Consider the following 23,934-nt stretch of genomic DNA (forward strand, 5'->3'; position numbering starts at 1 on the left):
CAGACCTACATAAATCTGGAAATGTAATATATGATAAATGGGGCATCTCAAAATATCTCAGTATGGGGGCACCTGGGTTGCTCAGTCGGTTGAGCTTCCGACTTTGGCTCAGGATTATGATCTCGCAGTTCATGGGTTCGAGCCCCATGTTGGGCTCTGTGCTGACAGCTCAGAGTCTGAAGCCTGCTTCAGATTCTGCATCTCCCTCTCTTTCCCTGCCCCTCTCCTACTCACACTCTGTCCCTCTCTCTCTCTCTCTCAAAAATAAATAAACATTGGCACAAGAAAAGACACTCAGATCAATGGAACAGAATAGAGAACCCAGAAATGGACCCACAAACGTATGGCCAACTAATCTTTGACAAAGCAGGAAAGAATATCCAATGGAATAAAGACAGTCTCTTCAGCAAGTGGTGCTGGGGAAACTGGACAGCAACATGCAGAAGAATGAACCTGGACCACTTTCTTACACCATTCACAAAAATAACCTCAAAGTGGATGAAAGACCTCAATGTAAGACAGGAAACCATCAAAATCCTCAAGGAGAAGGCATGCAAAAACCTCTTTGATCTTGGCCACAACAACTTGTTACTCAACAAGTCTCCGGAGGCAAGGGAAGCAAAAGCAAAAATGAACTACTGGGACCTCATCACAATAAAAAGCTTCTGCACAGCGAGGGAAACAATCAGCAAAAGTAAAAGGCAATAGACAGAATGGGAGGAGATATTCGAAAAGGACATTATCAGATAAAGGGTTAGGATCCAAAATCTATAAAGAGCTTATCAAACTCAACACCAAAAAACAAATAATCCAGTGAAGAAATGGGCAAAAGACATGAATAGACACTTCTCCAAGGAAGACATCCAGATGGCCAACCAGCACATGAAAAAATGCTCAGCATCACTCATCATCAGGGAAATACAAATCAAAACCACAATGAGATATCATCTTACACCTGTCAGAATGGCCAACATTAACAACTCAGGCAACACAGATGTTGTTGAGGATGGGGAGAAAGAGGATCTCTTTTGCATTGTTGGTGGAATGCAAGCTGGTGCAGCCACTCTGGAAAACAGTATGGAGGTTCCTCAAAAAACTAAAAATAGAACTACCCTACAACCCAGCAATTACACTACTAGGCATTTATCCACGGGATACAGGTGTGCTATTTCGAAGGGACACATGCACCCTCATGTTTATAGCAGCACTATCAACAATAGCCAAAGTATGGAAAGAGCCCAGATGTCCATCGGTGGATGAATGGATAAAGAAGATGTGGTGTATATATACATATATATATATATATATACACACACATATGTACACACACACATATGTATATGTGTATAAATATACATATGTGTGTGTATATATATATGTGGATATATATATACATATATATACACATACACACATACATACATACACACACACACAATGGAGTATTACTCAGCAATCAAAAAGAATGAAATCTTGCCATTTGCAACTATGTGGATGGAACTGGAGGCTATTATGCTAAGTGAAATTAGTCAGCGAAAGACAAAAATCATATGACCTCACTCATATGAGGACTTTAAGAGACAAAACAGATGAATATAAGGGAAGGGAAACAAATAAAGTATAAAACAGGGAGGGGGACAAAACAGAAGAGACTCTTAAATGTGGAGAACAAACTGAGGTTACCAGAGGGGACAAAACAGAAGAGACTCTTAAATATGGAGAACAAACTGAGGGTTACCAGAGGGGTTGGGGGGGGGGGGGGTGGGCTAAATGGGAAGGGACACTAAGGAATCTACTCCTGAAATCGTTGCACTATATGCTAACTAATTTGGATGCAAATTTTAAAAAATTAAAAAAAATTAAAAAATTAATAAAATAAATAAACATTAAAAAAACACTTCGATAAAGATAAAATGCTAATAAAGAGTGCTGGGACAATTAAGTAGCCATCTGGACAGGATGAAAGTAGACCAGCACCCCACACCACACATAAGCATGCACCCCAAATGGATCAGGGATGCAAATGTAAAAGAATGAAACCATACAAGGACTAGAAGAAACCATAAGCGAGCCTCTCTTTACTCTCAGTGTACAGAAAGTCTATGACTTCACTAGGAGTCAAAATCCAGGAGAAAGTGGAAAAAGACATTGTATAAATTTAATGATGGAAGTTATTTTATATGTCACTAAAACACCATAAGCAGAGTCAAAAGATAACTGGAAAACTGTTTGAATATGTCTGTGCTATGTATCATAGACAAATATCCATGATACATAAAAAAAAACCCTCCTAAACGCTGAGACAACTGATAAGAAATAAGAAAAAGATGTGAACAACTAACAAAGATATAAAAATGGCCAAACATATAAAAAGAATTAGAGAAGGAGAGAGATGAAATGACAATCTGAGAACCCATCCTCCCTGCTGAATGGTAGAATTAACAAAGCATGACCAACAACAATGCTCTGTTTGAGGGGCCGTGGAAATGCCCAAGTTTCACATAGACTCGATTCAGAATGCAAATCAGCACCACCCTTTTGGTGACACCTCTATATGCACTCACCTTTAAGCCAGCCATTTCCACCCTAGAAATGGATCCTGATGATACACTAATGACAACATAAAAATCCACATGCAAAACCCAACTACGCACAGCACTACTTGGAAGTGCGAAATACTGAGACGCCCTCAATGTGCACACACAGGACACACTTGAATAAACCATGACAGGGTCACTAAGTGAGTACTTAGTGCAGCCATACCAAAGAGCAAGGAATATCTCCACCACCTGATGTACAGTTCCTAGGCTCTATTACAGAATAAGAGAGTATCTAGAGTATGCTATCAGTTAAGGAAAAAACAAAAAGAACTTTTTAAAAAGTACATGGATTCTGCATACAGAATTCGGTGTAATTTATTTTGTGGGATTATGGCCCACAGAATAAGTGACCATGAGGCCATACTGAAATAAATAATTCAACAAATAAGTAGGGAGAAAAAAAAAAAAAAACAGTTCTCCCGAGTAAAATTCCCAATTAATAAATACAAAAGGCATGACAGAAAACTCACAACGTGACTGGTGCTTGTATGTGGAAAAAGGAAGAGTAAGCCAGATGTTACTGTGAGACCGGGGGATGGGGGTGAAAAGAACAGAGTCATGTGGATGGTGAAAAGGGCGACAGGGCACTGATCCTTCTCTCAGCAAATGACTTAGTATATAGTTCTGCCTTTGAAATCATGCTAATGTTTCACTACCCACAAAAACAAAATACAAAAAAAAATAAAAATCAAACCAGACAGGAAGTGGGCAGAATCCACAATGGAATATGAGTGGCTTCAAATTAACTTAATTGAATCACAAATTAGTAACACAACCACACTGAATCTAACTTTGGAAAGCATCATTTTGACTACATACTATAATACTAAAGACAAAAAAGGGCTCAAACATTATATGCTAGTAAGCAAAATGTCTTTTTCACAGGAGGATGGGTTAGGAATTCCAAAACTGTGCTACCCGTTTCATAGGACTGAACAAGTAACATGTACACCATGAGAAAATGAGAGGTGGTTTCTCCCTGCTACAGAATGGAGTTGCATATAAGAGGCGGGAAGGCTAGAAATAAATCCCCTGCAGGTGAAGTAGAATCAAAGAGATTGGTATGACCTCATGCTCTTTAACAGATACAGATAAACACAAATAAACAGAAAGAGATGTTTGTACACCTATATACATCTCCTAACTCTGTCCACTAACACCGCCTAGAAGTGATGGCATCTCAGTAACAAAGAGCATACCCAGTGCTCAAATTAGGTGTCTTTAAACCATTCACCAATGAAAGGAACCTAGACTCCTTGGAGAAATGGCTCAATCCAGGGACTGAAGCAAGGAGAGGACAAGATAAGCCTAGACTAGCTCATGTACAGAAAGGAGCTTCCACTGGCCAATCCCTAAAACTCTGAGTAATAAAATATAATGACATGAGAGATTATGCCCCACAGAATAAATAACCTTGACCCTAAAATGAAATGAAATAAATAAATAAATAGGAGTCCGCTCTCTTCCTCACAGCAAGATTCCAATTAACTAATGTAGACGGCGTGATGGGAAGAGAAAAATCACCACCTGATAATACTATAGTATTAACTATTGCAGGCAGAATAATCAGTGGCTAACATTAATGGTGAAAGCATGATAGAGTATCACCAAGCAAAAACGTCACCAAATATAACTTCACAGTAGAGAAGGGCAAAAGTTACCGCCTTAATGAAGTAAGTTTAACCCCTAGTTACTGGATGTTAGAGTTAACTCAACAGAGATGCAGGCAATGTGCAGAACCCCCTTGGTGTGACCCTCGAGGATGCGGATCTATCACTCCTGTAGGCTTGATAAGATGCACGGCTGAGGCTCATCATCAGGAAACACCAGAAAAGCTCAAATTAGGCAACATTCTACAACATAAATGACCAGGAGTCTCCAGAAGTGCCAATGTCATGAGGACAACAGACTGAGAAGTTGTCCCCCTAACAGAAAGAGAGCTGATTGTACCTACTAAAAGCAGTGTGAGACCCAAAGTGGGACCCTAAACTAGGAGGAAAAAAAGACAAAATGTGATTAGATCTGTACAAGGGTTAATCATATCGGATCAGAATTTTTTTTCCTGGTTTGATAACTGCATCCTGGTAATGTAAGACATCTGAACATTATAGAAGTGGAGGGAAAGATCTACGGGAAAGCTTTGCGCTATTTTTGCAACTTTTCAGTAAGTATGATATCATTTTGAGATGCAAGTTACAAAAATTTTGATACTCTAGAAGTCCCAGCCAAAACATGTTCAGGGACAATACTTTTAACAGCCAATTATTAGAAAAAAAAAAAAAAACTAAATGCCCATCAATAAGTGGTTAAATAAAATTCCCTTGTACATAAAATAGAACCAATAGAATCCATGAATAAGTACGAGCACAAAGTATTCTATAAATCCATAAATGAAAGGATAAGGAAGCTTTCTATCTACCTGCAAGGAATTATTCCAGGATATACCTTTGAAGGAAGGGAGGAAAGTACAGAGAGAGGACGGAGAGTGGAAAGGCAGGGGAAAGTGGAGGTCTAAGAGCTGCTGTAACACTTTTGCTGCCATAACCAACGATGCAATGAATGATTAAATCCCTGTCCCTGCAGACAAGTGTTTTCACATCTGTAGGGGAGGGCCACAAAACACAGAACTGCTAAGTCAAGAAGACTGCAGTAATTCAAATATATTTGAATGTACCAGCAATGTATCAGAGTAAACATCTCCACACAATCTTAGGAGCACAGGATCTCCTAGGTGGGGTGGGGTGGGGAGGGATCCAATTACTCAGCAAATATAGTCTCTCATTTTTTTTCATTTTTTTTTAATGTTTATTTATTTTTGAGAGAGAGAGAGAGAGAGAGAGAGTCAGAGCACGAGAGAGGGAGGGGCAGACAATGAGGGAGACACAGAATCGGAAGCAGGCTCCAGGCTCGAGCTGTCAGCACAGAGCCCAACATTGGGCGTGAACCCACAACCATGAGATCATGACCTGAGCCGAATTGGGACGCTTAACCAACTGAGCCACCCAGGTGCCCCTATAGTATCTCATTTTAACTCGCAGTTCTCTGACCACCAGGAAGGATGAAACTCTTTGATGTTTACCTGCATGTCCTTTCCATAAACTGCTTGCTCATACTTTTGGAAACTATTCAATTAAGTGGTTTCATTCAAGGAGACCTGTGGCATTACTGATGTCACATCACATGTGTGTGTGTGTATATACATATATGATTTTATACATGATTTTTTTATATATTTATATAAATACAAATCATGTATACAGATATAAAATTATATTTTTTTAACCTCTGTCGGTTTTCTTTTTCTAGATATTGATTTCGGTGTTTCCCAGGCTACACAGAAATTTAAATCATTAGGCCATGAAACCAATCAAATCTTTGTGATTATGACACTGGAGACTGCAAGGGCCACTCAGTGGGCAGAAGTCACAGGTGCCTGGTTCCTTCTCATTAAGAACAGGTCTGTCCAGCACGAAAAAGTCCACACGTCCTGCATGAGCTTTAAATGTCCTACTGAACATTCATGTAGGTAAAAACATATTCACAATATCTACATTCTAACTCTATTTCACATATAAACACAATGCATTTTTTTAAGCAGATTCAGGAATCCAACTTTTATGAAAATGGAGGGAAGGAAAAAAATCACATTTTGCTGCACTGAGAATTTTACAAGAGTCGTCATCTGGTCTAGAAAGGCCCATCACTAGGATTAGGCCATTCTTGGCATTTAAGCCATTAAGGCCACACAGATGTCACGCCACATTCACTACCCTCACATTCAGTGTAATTCTATATACATTCATCTCTTACATTTCCTGGTGCCTCTATGCCTGAACATTTCCATTTTGAACGTATCTATTACCTTACCAATTGTTGGTTTCTCCCCTTACATTGTATTCAGAGCACTGTCATTTGTTATTGTGTGTGTACGTAAATATATTATTTGTGAATATCACTTCAGAATAATAAGGGTACAGTGCAACGTACTTGTTATACGAAAGATCTCAGAGCCTGAAAAGGTTCAGAAATACTGCTCTAGGATTACAGGAGAGGAAAGACTCCCCTAATTCCAGGCCTGTGACCCTCCTCTCCTTCACCCTAGCAATACAGATAAGGCTCCCCCTCTAATGTCCATTATGCAGTGAACCTTGTTCCTAAAACTTGGTGTCTCAGCCACGTCAGTGTTCTCCTCAGACCTCACGTTCTCAGGCTCAAATGCTTAACTGAAGCTACGTAGGCAACAGGACAATGAGAGGAAAAGAAATATATACTCAGAGTGCCATGTGCCCAGGATATGCTCAATGGAATACCCATCAGTTCTATTTTCATATTTTTTAATTACCATTTTAAAAATCACTTGATCAAGTATACCAAAACCTTTGTATTTAGGTAAAGTGGTAAAAACGTCAAAACAGTAATTAATCTATGCTTCAACCACGGATGACCAAAAAAAAAAAGTATGAAATACGTTGACTCGAAACATTTTCTCATTCAAAGAAAAAACAAGTCTTTCTCTGGTAACTATCTACAATATTGACATGTGTTTAAGGAAAGCATCAAATTAAACTTTTTACTTTTGCTGTAAACTTTTCTTATCTGACCCCTCATATAAGAGAATAGAAATTTACGAGCTAGAAAACACGTCACAGCCTGGCACAAAGGACGAGCTGTTGATTCTAAAACATTCTGTGAAAGAGATCTTTGACATACACATTAATTTGTAGTTTCCCAGAGCAGTTTCTATCATGTGATTCTGTCAGTTTCTTTCTCGATGTATCTACTGAGGAGACAAGCACGCGCGTGTGCACGCACACAACACGCACGCACGCACGCACGCACACATTCAGCAAAGAAGAAAAACACTGAAGAAGAGGCCATTAAGACGTAACTGTGTCTGGGCAGTTCACAACAATGGTCAGCAGTGCATCTGTGCAGGGACACAAAAAGGCACTGTTGCACAATGTTGGGTGCATTCCATGAGAAGAATTTGATACCCTTAACTTTCCTCTAATATCCAATGGCACCAAACTACAGAAAATCTATAGCAAGTTTTACTGGACTCGTCCCACTGGGTAGATGTTCAGTGGTTACTTCTAATTCTCCATTTTTTTCATGTTAGGTGTAAAACACTGAATTTCCATTTTACTGAAAAGCAGCATTGTTCTCAGCTGAAACAAACTTTTTAGAATTATATAAAACAACATTTTCTAATATTTAATTATAGAATGAATTTGTCTCAACCTGGCTTCCAATTGGTTAAAACCTTCCGTGATATTCCATTTTTCGGACCCTACTTTGTCTTCCCTAGTTTTGTTTTCTACTAAATTCTTTAAAATCTCTAGTTTCTAAAAAGGTTTAGAATATTATATCTTAAACCTGAGTCTCTGGACACAACGAGATACTGTCCTTATAGATTCACTTCAAACTATGCTAACTGTACATCTTAAGAGCAGAAGGTATTCTGAAAATCCCACTACTCTTATTCATTATCATCATTATCATTCTTCTTAGTGTGTGCAAACATCTAAGCCATGAGCTCTTTCCTGTATATTTTGTGTTACATCCTCAGAAACAGGTCCGGGTAAGCAAAAAGAGGAAAAGTTCTCAAATGGGCAACTATGCTGCTTCTTAAATGTTCTTAATAAAGAAAAAAGGAGAAAGAAGGGTCATTTGTCCATATTGAGACCATAATCTAATACAGGGATCCAGACAAATAAGAAACAAATACGTATTTTGCCCCAAAGATACACTACAGCAGTGACATCAACGTTAGGCCCCCAGATAAACTACTCCCTTTCTCCCTACCAACAGAACCCCAATTCTGTTGGGAACAACAATGGACCAGTCTGAAATAAATAAAATATATTTCCTGCTTCCCTTATGAATAGAGAAGTCATCTGATACAGTTCCAGCCATTGGGATAAAGCACACAGTTTGAGTGGGACTTCCTCCAAAGCCCCTTTAAAGGAGGGACAAAGTCAAGTGGCACTGTCCGCCCATTCGGTACTTCCTCCTTTTTTAGAAAACAATCTAATGGCTGCAGAGGAGCATTGACATTCCACCACAATGGAAGATCTCTAAGACTGCCAGGACCTGGCACTTCCATGCTCGAATTGGTAAACCAAGCCAGCAACTTCCTAACTGTGGACTTTGTATTATAGAAGAAAACTAAATCTCCCATCTTATGTAAGCCTCTATTTTTTTTAGTTTTCTAGGACATACAGCCAAACTTAATTTCTAAGTAAGGCAAACCTAATAGAAAACAGAGATACAGAAAAGTTCTATGAAAAGCTACAGGGGAACACTCTCGTTCTGACAGAGGCAGGGGGTGGTGGGGGTCAGGAGGATAAACCTAGAGAGAAAGCAAAACGTATGGTTTGGTTCATTCATTTGTCAACCGTCATGGTCAACCACAGGTAGTAGGTGTCAGGATGCAGATAAACACATAGTGGCTACCCCTAAGGAACTTTGAAACGGAGTACAGGCACATCAGAGATGGGTAATACAGGATTATTCATTATGGGACAGCCACACACCGCCATGCCGGACTATGTCTACAAGCACTGTGTCTAATAACCCACAGAGCTGCTATCCAGCTATCAAAGCCTGTATTCAAAAGTGCCTTAAGGACTGGCCTCAGCCCTTGAGCTATAAAACAGTAAGAGAAATAAACATAGGGCACTTTGGAATAGGATTTGCCTCCACAGATAAGGCTAGTAGCTAAAAGCACAGTTTCATTTTACCTACGGATCCTGTTTCCCCTTCGCAACCACTCTCTCCAATTTTCCATGACTGCAGACAATCATGCCTTAATATAGTCTAAAATCGAGGTAACCCTTCAAAGTGGCCCGGAGCACACCTAAACCTGAGTGCAACCATAAGCAAAGGACAGCAACAGTTAACACGTGATGTTTTAATATCCTGTTTATAGGTTTAAAGGTCCTATGTTTTTTTAGTTCATTTATTCTCAGTTGTTAAACAATACCACTGAGTGCCTAAAATTTAAGAAAGATTATGTTTCTTACGTTTAGAGCACAGAATAAGGAGAGAAAAAAATACACAAGAGCCCTTTTCTCTGTTGTATAAACACACACACCAAGAATAAGTAGAATGTCTTTGAAACCAAAACAATAGGAAATCACTCTTGGCTGAAAGCACGGGCCCAGATCATGTTGATTTCTTCTTTAATCCTGCTAAAGCAAGTTTCTGCATGCTTTCTGGGGCCTCCACCTACAGAGCTGTTAGGACAACAGCCAACACATATATTTAATTACGTAAGTATTCAACGCTATCAGCCAGCTGTTGCCAGTACATAATACACTGACCTCTTTCACTTACTCTCTTGCTTAAAATGGCAAAAACAAAGCAACTGTTGATGTAACAGTGATCATGAAATATGCAAAATACTATTCTCCAAAAAGATTGTAGATAACTACAAAAACTCAGTTTTGCATTTTAAAATGACCTACTACATCTAAACTGCTTTTTCTGTTCCTGATTTGCAAAATAATGACTAATCTTTCAACTGTGAGTTTATTCCCTCATTTTGCCTTATTCAAGTCTACCAGAAGAAGTTCAACCCTAAAATACACGTTCTCCTTTATTTCCAATCAAGTTTCTCACTGGGATATACCACGTAATAATATCCCTGAACTCCCATTCATCTCCATGTTTTTCCTTGGTTAGGGGACAAGTAACATAAACCTTGTAACGAGGAACTGGTCAAAATCTTTAGGAATCAACAGAGAGTTCTCCATTTATGTTTCCAGAAAGCATGTTCCTCCAACACCATTATTAACCCAGACTCGCTGATGGGGAAAACCAAATATAAAGTCCTTGCAACAACAGAAAATAGACTAAACAGAACCATGACTTAGGACTTGAATAACACAAATCCACACGTGGTACGATGATAAGGCCTAACCCCTAAAAACAACGTATCCACAAAAATGTGGTCTGTACCAGTATCCCCGTGCACATACATCTTACTATTTGACCTCTCTCATAACGTCCTTTCTCAAGTCAACCTTACCAACGTTTCAGCTTCCTCCCCTGCAACAGCCGTGTGGATTTGTGTTATGTTTTTTTAATTCGGTGGTATATCTGTTTCCTGCTCATTTGGTGAAACTGAACAATTTGATACTCAAAAGCAAAATATATGCCATGGTATTAATATAGCTATATAATTTATATATTTAACCAGAGTAAATACATTAACAATGACTTGCTGATGCACAGACAGCATGATGCTAACCTCTTTTCCCCAAAAAGAAAGAATCAGTTCGACCTAACTGTACAAATATGTATCGAGTAATTACAATTGTGTGTCAAACTCTAGACCAAACATTACCAGGTTTTTATCTACACCTTTCTTTCCTACCCTCTGACTCAAGATGAGATGCTTCAATTGAGCCAATGGTCAAGGTCCTGAAGTTGGCCCAGCTTAGTTTGGCAAGAAGAACAAAGTCCTGTCATTCACAGGTGGACTTCTGCCAGCTTGACCAAGTGACTACTCCAAGAATTCCTATCCTATGATCCAGCAATTGCTCTACTAGGTATTTACTCAAAGCCTACAAAAATTGATTTGAAGGGACACATGCACCCGGATGTTTATAGCAATATTATAAACAATAGCCAAATTATGGAAAGAGCCCAAATGTCCACTGACTGATGAATGGCCATAAAAAAATGAATCTGGCCATCTGCAATGACATGGATGGAGCGAGAGTGCATTATGCTAAGAGAAGTAAGTCAGAGAAAGACAAATACCATATGATTTCACTCATATATGGAATTTAAGAAACAAAGTAAGTGAACATCGGGGTGAAAAAGGGAGAGGGAGAGAGGCAAACCATTAAACATACTCTCAACTACAGAGAACAAACTGAGGGCTGCTGGAGGGGTACTGGGTGGGAGGATGGCTTAAATGGGTGATGGGCATTAAGGAAGACACTTGTGATGAGCACTGGGTGTTGTATGTAAGTGGTAAATCACTAAATTCTACTCGTGAACCAATATTACACTGTATGTTAATTGTAATTTAAACAAAACCTTGAAATTTAAAACAAAAGAATTCTTACCCCCTTTCCTACTCCTCTCTCTCTGGAAAGACACCGTGCAGCAACAGTGACCAATACAAGTTTCCTACCTCACTTATGACATGGGGCAGGTTTCTTCCTAGTTTACAAGGAAAGCATAAAAAGAAAACAGCATGATTTCTTAAAAAGAAGGTCCATTAACAGGATATTCGAAAATTAGAATTTTTGTCCCCTTTTTGCAAATATACAGACTTGTCTCCAACAAGAGATTCACAAGGGCCTTGGGGGACCATTCTTAGAAGAGTTGACAAGCAGTCTATTAATGGTTTCTGTGTCCCAAGAAAAGGAAGATCATTACACAGTAGAGTCAGCGGGTCAGAAACTCCATAAAAAAAGAATTTTCCTGAGGTCAATAACCTGACCTCAAGACTCACAATCTAGTAGAATGTCAAACATGTAAACAAATAATAAAATGTAATATTCAACAATAGATGTTTGTACGGGATAAAGAAGTAGCAGAGAATAGAGGGTGATTAACTCGGTGGACCTTGGAGGTAAGGGGGGCAGTTAGAAGGGAGATGACCTTCCAGATGATACTGCCTTTGATAGGAGTTCCAAATGAAGAACAGGTTGCCAGGCAGGATTACAGGAGTGTGTGGATGTGTGAGTGTGTGCGTGCAAGTGCACGCACATGCACACGTGCATGCATTTGGGAGAAAGGGGGAGCATTTTCAAGGGAAAGGGAAGAAAACGTGCAAACACATGATGTGTTTAAAAAATCATATAATGTACGGGAAAAGTAGAAGTCTAAGGAGCCACAAGAAAACAAGCTAGAGAGGGAGGCAAGAAAGATTTTTTTTTAAAGACCTTATTACACTAAGAAATTTTACCTTCATCCTATAGCTGGGATGGAACCACTACGGGGTGTGAAGGAAAGGAGAACATGGACTGGCCCAGAAAAGTAGCTGAAAACAAGTTAAAATTTTCCTGTGAAATTATGAGCAAGAGATACTGAGGACGGTAACTACAACATTAACAACAGGAATGGAGGCAGAGGTTACATTCAAAAGATATGTGTCCAGTTCGCGGCAATCTGACGACTCCTGAAGAGAACACAGTGGTTCACTGCCGGTTCCAAGAGGAACACTTATTACCACATAAGGAATAAAAATACTAATAAAGCGAGCAAAAGTAAAGAGAGAAGATGGGGCACCTGGGTGACTCAGTTGGTTAAGCGTCCCACTTCCGCTCAGTTTTGCGAGTTCAAGCCCCGCATCGGGCTCTGTGCTGACAGCTCAGAGCCTGAAGCCTGCTTTGGATTCTGGGTCTCCCTCTCTCTCTGCCCCTCCCCCACTCACACTGTCACTGTCTGTCTCTGTCTCTATCTCTCTCTCTCTCTCTCTCTCTCTCTCTCAAAAATAAATAAATGTTAAAATTTTTTTTTAAAAAAGGAGAAAGAGAGGGGGGGTTGGAGAAAGGAAAAGATATTCTAGAAGGAAAAGAATCAAAGAAAACTCACAGACTATCTGGAAGATGACCGTGCAAGCAAATAAGACAGACAGCATGAGCGCAAACACCAGCGTGGGGGAGCGGGGGGAAGGTGAGGTACATAACATGGGTTTCCACATGATGACTGGAGGGGTCAATGAGTCATGTCAACAGAGAAGTCCAGGAAGCAGTCAGATATGCACGTCTGGATCCTGGAAGGGGAGAGGAGAGTCAGAAACAGAAATGTGAGAGTCATCGGCACACGGACGGTATCAGAACAAGTGAAGGAAATGAGAAAATGGGAGGAGGAAATGTCAGCTCATACTAAGCACGGCACTGTTCAGGGACAAAAACCTCACGAGGCCATAGCTGATCCAGGACACACGAAGTCAAACAGTCCACTATTTTTGAACTAACATTCCATATGGAGGGAAACGTGCTGGTGAGCAAGGAAAACTGAAGCAATGAGACTGTGCCTGGTAAAATTATACTCAGGCAGCTGCCACTGACAGTTTAAGGACATAAAACTGACAATGAACTGAAACCACCGCATACAACTAGAAAAGCCAAAATTGAAACACCAAAGTTAAAAAAAAAATAGACAATGTACAGTATTAAAAATTAAGTTTATGCTTATTTATTATTATTTTTGAGAGAAAGAGCACGCAAGCCGGGGAGGGAGAGGGGGAGAGAAATCCCAAGCAGGCTCCGTGCTGCCAGCACAGAGCCTGATGCGGGCCTTGAACTCACAAACTGTGAGATCATGACCTAAGCTGAAACCAAGAGTCAGATGCTTAACGACTGAGCCACCCCGGCGCTCCAAAAATTAAGTTTCACAGAACAACTTCTGTAAGGCCAAACTAAAACCTACTGTTAATTTTCTCTTCCAAAAGATAACCTGATTACTAGTGAATCTAGGTTAACAACACAATCAGTCAAGCTCTTTATTCTCTTATAAACTGGATAATTACTAACTGAAAGGCCAAGCATTTCTCTGTTCTTAATAGGTTAGCTTTTTTAAAACATTGTACAAATTCACGTTCAAACAATACTATGCTGCGTCCCCAACTTTATGAAGAAGAACTCCAAGTTAAATCTACATAGAGCAAAAAAATGACTTCATAATAGGAATGACCATCCAATAACTTCTGTGTTCTATCAACAGAATGCTACATAAGGAGCTGTCCTGTAGACAAAAAGATGTTATACAAAGTAAGTAGCCGCTGTCTCAACCGTTTTCTTCTCTGTTCATTCCTTCTTAGATTTCCAATTGTTCTCTCAAGTAATTTCACTCAGACATCTAAACCTTCCCTTCCACATTACCATTTATTTCTATAGCAAAGGTGGTTCAAAGAACCAGTGACTCTGGTCTATCCACTATCAGCAGGGCTAAAACCACACTGCCCGTTTGGGTTAATCATGCACCAGGTCAAAAAGAGGTTGACAGCCCATATGATCAAAGCAAGCTGGCTATTCTTTCTGTCATTTATATAGAACACACAAGATGTGTTTATTTTCACCAGCCTCTGAATGACCTCCTTTAGGTGGCATAGAAAAGATCCCACATTTCTATAAAGCATTAACCAAAGGAGTTTTCTTATTTGATACTCTCATTAAGAGCAAATTTTATTTTTTTGAAACTTTTGATCTTTTTCAAGAGCCCCTCAAGTTAAAGGCCATATTGTCTAAATCAAACTGGTGTAATGAATAAACAAGGACAGGGCAACTAGCAAATGCTCAAGAGGAAAGTGCACACATCCAATATGCTGCTATCACAAAACATGGGGCTCATTAGTGATTTTTTTCAAAACCAGCAAAGGCAACAGCATTTAAGATTTCAAAGTTCAGAAAGCAGCCTCCCCCCCCAAAATCACTCGACTTCATTTTTGCTACTTAAAACTCCCACTCGCTTATCAATCTGAATACCAGTAACACAAACACTGTAAAACCTTAATAATTAGATCAACTAGAAGAGAGCCAGTATAAAGTACTGAGCAGCACAGCCTACAGATTAATATAGACATGCACTTTTGTATCAGGTACATTAACTAGATTAACGAATTAAAGATCAAATGCTATATTATCAGCACTAGCTTATAAAATGAAGACTTTCAAATAATTTTAAGCCACATTCTCTCTGACCAACATTAAATAACACTGCCTACAATACTGTGTATACTGTGAAGTTTGACCATCACCACCAGGGGGAAAAAAAAAAATCAGTCTACCACTGTCTCATTAGGATTTCACAATTCATGGATTTTAATCAATGAGATCAATGATTCATGAATCTTAATATTAATGGTATTAATGACATAAAAGACAGTAGATAAATCCCTTAGAGTTATCTCTCTTTACTCCTGCCTCGGTGACTGAAGAGACATAAATATGAGGTGATGAGTAATTAAAGACAAACAATTATTAAATACCAAAAATACAATGGGAGAGAAACAAAAGCAGAAGATCAGAAATGATCACAATCAGGAATGAGTGGCAAAGTGAAGCAATCGTTATTCGTACAAGATCTAGATTTAAAAAAAATAGGTCTCAGCTCATCTTTGTAAATCTTTGAATTTGAGCAGAAGGGATTAAGTGAAGCAGAACAGGAAGAAGGAAAAACCTACTGGACTCTCCTGAATTTAAATGTCGTCACACTATCATCAAAAAAAAAAGAAAAGAAAGGAAGAAGAAAAAAAGAAAATGAATTCAAGAGAGACACTGAAAGGGAAAGGACGAAGCCAGGAGACTGGAGGAGAGTGTAGACTGAGGGCGCAACAGAGTGCATAAAGGAGAGTGTAGACGACTCAAGGTGCAACACAGTGCGTAAAGGAGAGCGTAGATGACTCAAGGTGCAACAGAGTGCGTAAAGGAGAGTGTAGACGACTCAAGGTGTAACAGAGTGCATAAAGGAGAGTGTAGACGACTCAAGGTGTAACGGTGCACAGAGTGTAGATGACTCAAGGTGTACCAGAGTGCGTAGAGTGTAGATGATTCAAGATGTAACAGAGTGCATAAAGGAGAATGTAGACAACTCAAGGTGTACCCGAGTGCATAAAGGAGAGTGTAGACGACTCAAGGTGTAAGAGTGAGTAAAGGAGAGTGTAGACGACTCAAGGTGTAACAGTGCACAGAGTGTAGATGACTCAAGGTGTACCAGAGTGCGTAAAGGAGAGTGTAGACGACTCAAGATGTAACAGAGTGCATAAAGGAGAGTGTCGACGACTCAAGGTGTACCAGAGAGCGTAAAGTATTCATCTCCCATCCTCTGTTAAGAGATAGTGACGACAAGGGAGGAAGCAGCAAAGTAAAGCATGAGGCTTGACACAAGCAGGACATCACTGAGAGTCTCTCCATGTATAAAAATGTCACTTGAATTTGGCATTTCCTCAGCATTGTTATTGTGTCTTTTACCGGATTATATTTATTCTGGAAACAAATCAAATACTGGCATAGGCTTTATGTTAACAAGAACTGGTTGTGATTACCAAAAGCCTTTAAAGCCATTAAAAGAAAAAAAACACTACTTAATCACCTCCAATACTGTTTTTACGTTTTTCTTTCAGTTGAGCAGAAGAGTGCACTAAAGGAGTGGGCTTGCTGCCACCAGTGTTTAAAGACGGTTTTCTCCTGGGATGACTTCATTTAATCATCCCAACACCGCATCGTTCCTGGGAACCACATTCACAACACAGCCATGTATACGACAAAACCCACTGACACACGTTATATCTGAGTCTACAAACAGTCTAGGAGCACAGCCATTAGCTACATTACAAAACAGAATCACAGAAACCAAATCCTCTGGGTTCTGTACGGAGGGGGTATCCACAGCATGAAAATACCCTTACATCTTATTTACCTTTTCCTAGAAGGAAAGAGTAGATAACCTGGGGACATGACCGACTTCTCATAAAATGAAAAGCATACTTTGAAAACGAGCAGCATCTGGCAATCATCATCTTCGGCTTGCTCCCCACCGTGACTCCACTCCCTCGCGCCACCCTGCATCTCCACCACCCTCCTCTGTTCCCCACCGCAGTGCAAGTGGCCCCCCACCCCCCGCTCCTCCTGTAGTTTCTGAGTTGAGTATACCATCACATTCAGCTATCACTTCTATGCAAAAAGTATAAACTCTGTCTCTTAGTGTTGGTCCCTCTGATGACTGCCTGAGTCCTACAAACGCTTCCCTGACCGCTCTATCTGGGGGCCACAGTAAGAAAATGACTGAACACAGTGACTCCAGTCAGACTGCCTAGGTTACAATCCCAACTGCACCATTTGGGAACTGAACGGCCTTACAGAACTTCCTCTGGAAAACAGATGCTGCCTCATCTGGAAAAGCGGAATAAAGCTGTAAGCCACAACTCAGTGACAGACTGCAAAAATTAAGCTAGGTGATATCCCACTGAGGCAAAGCATTCCAAACAGTGCCCAGCACACAGAAGGCACTCAATAAAGATCAAATAGGATCATCACTTTATTAGAGTATTTATAGCTGTGACTTCAAATACAGCCTGTTCCAAACCAAAACATGTCTTCCCTCCAACTGAACTCCCCGTCTGGCATTCCCCATTATACTCTAGCCAGTGGTCTTAGAGTCATACTCATCAATGTTGAAAGGATAAAGAATTCTTCTTTAAGTCAACTCCTTCCTTCCTTACCCGAGCGCCTCCATGTGAGATGAGGTCATCGGCTCCTAAACTATTGCAACTCTTGCCCTCCATGGACTCCTGAGCTGTACTTGTCCTTACGCCCAACCATCCTTCCCACTGCTGCAAGAATTAATCCTGAGAGACCAAGGGAGCAAACATGGCTAGAAAAATAGTTCTTTTAAAATACCTTGTACAGTAGTATAAAAATAAATACTGTACAGATACAAGGAGAAATAACATGTTTTTTTATATAATAATAAATGATATTGGAATAATGTGGTTGTCCCTACACTGTTAAGGGGAAAGATCTAAAACAAGTACAGGTACTATATGAAGAAATTATACATTCCCGGAGAGTCAAAGAAGGCCCAGATACCTTATTCGTGGACTGGAAAACTCAAAATGTAGAGATGCCAATTCTCCTCTCAAAGTCACCATGAGATTCAATCTTATCACAATCAGAACCTCAACAGTATTTCTTCCTTGTTGAACCTAGAATCTGATACTAAATTTATGTGGAAGGACAAAGGGCAAAGAAAGCCAAGATATTCTTGGTAGATATCAAATATCTAGACTTAATATAAGGCTGTATCAATCACTGTGTGGAACAGCACCAAAAGAAAGAAAGAGATCAATGGAACCACACAGAGATCCCAGGGACAGACCCAAACATCTATGGACACTCAACATCAGAGTGAGTAATACATACACAAAAGGAAAAGAATGGATTTTTTTTAAAAAACAGTAAATGATATTGAAAAAATTCACTTTCTACATGGGGGGAAAAAAGGACACTGGACCCCCTTCCTGGTACCATACAACAAAAATTAACAACAGATGGATTATAAACTTAAAGTATAAGAGGAGACATTTAGAAGACAAGATTACAGAATACCTTAACTCTGAGGTAAAGAAAAGCCTCGTAAATAGTAAGAGCACAGACCCAAAGGAAAAAAAAATTTTAATCCAAAATTTTTCTTCATCATTACCATTAAAGGAAGTGGGGGAAAAAAAGCTACAATTGATGTCTGCTGCCTATACAACATGTAAAGATTAGTATAGAGAATACATATAATATATTCCCACAAACAGTAAAAAAAGAACAGGAAAAAATATTTAAAAAGCCATTTCACAAAAAAAGATAGACCCAAATGGCCAATAAACATATAAAAAGATGCTCAACATCATTAGTAATCAAGGAAATGCAAATTAAAACCACAGTGAGCCATCACCTCTCCCACGAGACCGGCAAACACCTAGAAGCCTGACTATATGGAGAACTGGCAAGAACGTAGCGCACACCCGTTACTGCAGGCAGTGAACGCTGGTACATCCATTCAGGAAGAAGAGTCTGACATTACTGACATCTGAATACACATTCACCTGTGACCCAGTGAGTCAACTCCTATGTCCGTATCCTAAATAACGCTTGCCCGTGTGCCCCAGAAAAGTTCACAATGTTCAGAGCAACAGTGTTCATAAAAGCAAAACACTGGGAAAACTCAGTACTCGATCAATAAAGATGAACAAACGGTGACAAATCCATCCAGTGAAACATAAGAAGGACCAGTTATTTTATATCCATCAAATGGATAAATCTAAAATCCTATTGCTGAGGAAAAAGAAGCAATCTCTAACATCAGTAAGTCCAACAAATGGAGTTCAAAACAGGACAAAGCTAAACCACACGTTGTTTGGGGCGATACTCTACCTAAATGTAGATTTACTAATAAAAGTGAGGGAACAACTCACAAAAGTCAAGGTAAAGATTACTTCTTAGGGATAGGATACAAAAAAGGGACACGTGGTAGTTTCTAAAGTCTTGGCAATGTTGTAATTCTTACACTGAGTGGTTGCTATATAGGTGCTATGTTTATTATTATGTAAACTGTACATGTTTCATATATGTCTGATATATTTCATTTGATGTGTTTGACAGAAAAACCCATGGGGGCTGAGTAAGAACGGGATGTGGAGAGGTGGAGCATGTAAGAAGTCTGGCTGGAGGGGCGCCTGGGTGGCGCAGTCGGTTAAGCGTCCGACTTCAGCCAGGTCACGATCTTGCGGTCCGTGAGTTCGAGCCCCGCGTCAGGCTCTGGGCTGGGCTGATGGCTCAGAGCCTGGAGCCTGTTTCCGATTCTGTGTCTCCCTCTCTCTCTGCCCCTCCCCCGTTCATGCTCTGTCTCTCTCTGTCCCAAAAATAAATAAACGTTGAGAAGTCTGGCTGGAAAGACAAGAAGGAAAGCAGCAGCACAGCTACAAGGGGCCCCGGGACCGATGAGACCCGAGCAGGGATAGCTACAAGGGGCCCCCGGGACCGATGAGACCCGGGCAGGGGCAGCTACAAGGGGGCCCCTGGACTGATGAGTCCTGGGCAGGGATAGCTACAAGGGGGCCCCGGGACCAATGAGACCCGGGCAGGGACAGCTACAAGGGGGCCCCGGGACCGATGAGACCCGGGCAGGGACAGCTACAAGGGGCCCCCGGGACCGATGAGACCAGAGCAGGGACAGCTATAAGGGAGCCCCGGACCGATGAGACCCGGGCAGGGACAGCTACAAGGGGGCCCCGGGACTGATGAGTCCTGGGCAGGGATAGCTACAAGGGGGCCCTGGGACTAATCAGACCTGAGGCTTCAGTACCCATGGAAAGGCACCAGTGAGATGAAGAGACGTTGAAAACATAGGAAAAGGAGGACATAATTTATAAACCAAGGTTTCCAAGAAGGTGAACAGGAGAAGATATAGAGCACATATGCAAAAGGATACTTCTTTCACTTGAACGTGAAGGAACAAAAGAAAGAAGGACTTAGATGCCCTTCTCCTCCACTGAACTTCACTCCCCTCAAGGCCAGGCATCGTTAGTATCGAGAACAATGTTAATGGGCAGGAAAGAAAAAAGAGGGAAAGACTGTTTTGAGTTGATCCAACAAGTGTAGACTGGGTTCCCTGAGAAGAAGACGTCATTACTACTCAACGAATATTCAAATCACCCATGGGAAAAGTCCACATTAAAGTTATATTCTTTATCACGTAAAGTCAAAACAGTATAATCTTAAAACTCCAATTCATACTTTTTTTTGATACATACTAAATTTCATATATATGTATACATTTACATACATGTGTATATATGTATATATGAATTATATTATAAATATACTATATATATGTATGTATAAAATTAGGGAACTTTTTATTTTTTTAAGTTTATTTTGAGAGAGTGAGCGAGTGCGCACAAGCAGGGGGGGCAGAGAGAGAGGAAGAAAGAAAATCCCCAGCAGGCTCCACGTTGTCAGTACAGATCCTGATGCGGGGCTCGAACCCACGAATCAGGAGAGATCAGGACCTGAGCCGAAATCAAGAGTCAGACGTTTAACTGACTGAGGTACCCAGGCACCCCTATTATTAGGGAATTTTTTAGAAGTTGATTTCCTGAAGTTCTTACTTCACTTATTTAAAAACAGGGAAAAAACAACTTCCACTTACTTTATGGAGTTTCTAAAGTGGTCTTCAGCTGGGTTTTTTACAGTACAACTATTCAGGAGCCATAGATCTGCGTCTGATGCATTTTCTATTAAAAAACAGATATAAAAAAGAAATTTCAGTATCGCATTTAACCATTCACAATCACTCAAGCGCTTACCCCGACAGCACGGTGACAGACACAGTGGACAGTCAGGTACATTGTCAACGGCATCACGCTCCCTAACTGCTCTACAGACTATGGAAATATTCGTGAGAAATACAAAAATTTAGAACCTGTGCTGTACCTTTTCAGTGAAAGTATAAATAAGCATTTTTTTCCCTTACTTAAAAACTTCCAAACACGTGAGTGGAATATGCAGTTAACTGCCCCTTTTTGGACCGTGTCAATATTTTCCAGGCGGAGATATTATCATACACTGAATATTCTGCAGCTTGAGATGCTGTTTAAACTATAATTTGTCTTCCCTGAAAAAGTTAATCATTTACGTCAAAGTGAGCCTTTCACGCCTCTCACCAGTTTGATCCAATATTGTTATGTATGTGGTCCCCCCCATCCTGGGTAGGGTCATGTCCCAACACCCCCAGGGGATGCCTGAAACCAGACACTACTGAACCCTATAGATGCTATGGTTTCTCCTGTGCATACATATCTGTGATAAGGTTTCATTTATACATCAGGCACAGTAAGAGAATCACTAACTGATAATAAAATCGAACAATTATACTCGTATGGTGCAACAAAAGTTATGTGAACGGGTCTCTCTCTGTAAAAGTATCTCACCGTATTGCACTCACCCTTCCCCTAGTGACGAAGTGAGACGGCAAAACGTCCACATGAGGAGATGAAGGAGGTGGACACACAGGCACTGGGACGTAGCGTTAGGCTACTACTTGACCTTCTAGCAATATGCCACAAGGAGCACCACCTGCTGCTGGACTGTGACTGACCACGGGTCACCGAAACAGCCGATGAGGGCTGGGGTTGTGGAGGGGGACTCCCTACGATGACAAACTCACTGGCAGTGCAACCGAGAATCCAAACCCATCAACTTACGAAGCGAGTTTGTAAATGCCTACGGTGTTTGATGCTATTGCAGCTACCCTGTTGTCTAACAGGACGTACACACCGAAACAGGACTCCCACAACGAAAAGAAATCCGAAATCGAAGACTGTAGCACCCACAACGTATACGACTGGAATACCAGAAGCTAAGGTGTAATGACATGAAGAACCACGAGGACAAGCCGATGTCAGTGTGCACATTCTCCACCCAGGAAGGGAACCTCAAGTGACAGCATTCTGTCAAAGGGATGGCGAGCACATCAAAGCTTCTGGCAAATTGGCAAAGACTTTTTTTTCCCCAAATATTTTATTATAAAAAAGATGAAATATTTTTATAGACACCAGACCAAAAAATTCTTGAATCGATTAAAGACAAGGTGCCTCTACCTGTTTATCAGCTGAAGGCTACGATCCCTCCTTCCCTGTCTCACTCCTTCCATCCGTATCCCCCTCCCACACCTCATGGTCTATTTTCCCTCCCAACAGCCAGAGTGACCTTTTACTTAAAAAATCTGGTTATGTCACTTCCCTGTTCAAAGTCAGAAATGATGAGTATTTACCTACCTGCCCTTGTCCCCTCCTAATTATTCTCCACAATGCCGCTTGAAAGACCTCCCTCTAATACCAATCGTCTGATGACTTCCAGTGGTGATCAAGGCCTTTCCAGATCTAGCTACCTCCCCAACTTCAGTATGAATTTCTCCCTACATTCATCTTTCCCTCCAGCCACAGCAAACCGGTTGTAATTGCTAAAGCCTGCACTACCTAGCGGGCTACAATATCTTTGCTTCACTCGTCTGCCTACCTGGCTACCTCCTACTCATCTTTCAGGTGCAGCCTGAGGTCCGCAGATGCGTCTTCTCTGCACCCCATGGTAGACTGCGCCAAGACTATTCCCGCACTTCACATTCCGTATGGAAAGAATTCATCCCCACAGCCTGTCTTCATTGCTACATAAGACATACTGAAGACAGCATTTTTATCTGCTGCCCTCTGAATGTCCGGGGCCTAATACAGCGATGGGCACAGAACGAACATTCAAACACCCATGCAACACTGAACAATGTGCCAGGAGGCTCAAGAGAAGAAGGAAGACCCTAGCGCGGAACCACATGCACATGGCACTTCCGCCTTTCTGCTAAAGCTCTGAAGGCAAGACTCATGTTCGTGAATAAGCTTCAGCAATTTGTTTAACAAACACTTAGGGCTGAGACCTGATCTTATTCACAGTTATACCCCCAACACTTATTACAACACCTGGTCCATGGGAGATACCCATTAAGTATGTACTGGGGGAATGGTGAATTTTAAAGATAATCCTAAACTCCGAGCAATGTATTACACAGATAAGTAAAGGTCATGGGTGTCTGTTAGCTAATGACAAAATAAATAAATAAATAAAGGCTAGGCATTTATCTAAAATCAACAAACACCTAAAGACAGAACTATCTGCACCAGATGCCAGCTTTTGTATCATGGCACATTCTTCTACTCAGTCACCTTAAAGCCATCTCTCACCCTACATACTGCAACAAAAGCCATCTCAAGAAGAACTCCAGCAATAAATAAGGCAAATTATTCCACTACGTCTGCAATGTGGCAGAA

The 23,934-nt window shown here is 40.6% G+C and overlaps 1 protein-coding gene across 5 annotated transcripts in view; it reads right to left on the bottom strand.

Moving 5' to 3' along the window:
* CDKAL1 (CDK5 regulatory subunit associated protein 1 like 1) overlaps positions 1–23,934 on the bottom strand; it is a 714,482-nt gene that overhangs the window by 579,790 nt on the left and 110,758 nt on the right. For all 5 annotated transcript variants that reach the window (XM_030314751.1, XM_030314750.1, XM_030314749.1 and 2 more), the window contains one exon: positions 21,267–21,351. In XM_030314751.1, coding sequence (XP_030170611.1) covers positions 21,267–21,351 — 85 coding nt within the window. The remainder of the gene's footprint in view (positions 1–21,266; positions 21,352–23,934) is intronic.

This window comes from Lynx canadensis, chromosome B2, assembly GCF_007474595.2.
Source record: "Lynx canadensis isolate LIC74 chromosome B2, mLynCan4.pri.v2, whole genome shotgun sequence".
NCBI lineage: Eukaryota > Metazoa > Chordata > Mammalia > Carnivora > Felidae > Lynx > Lynx canadensis.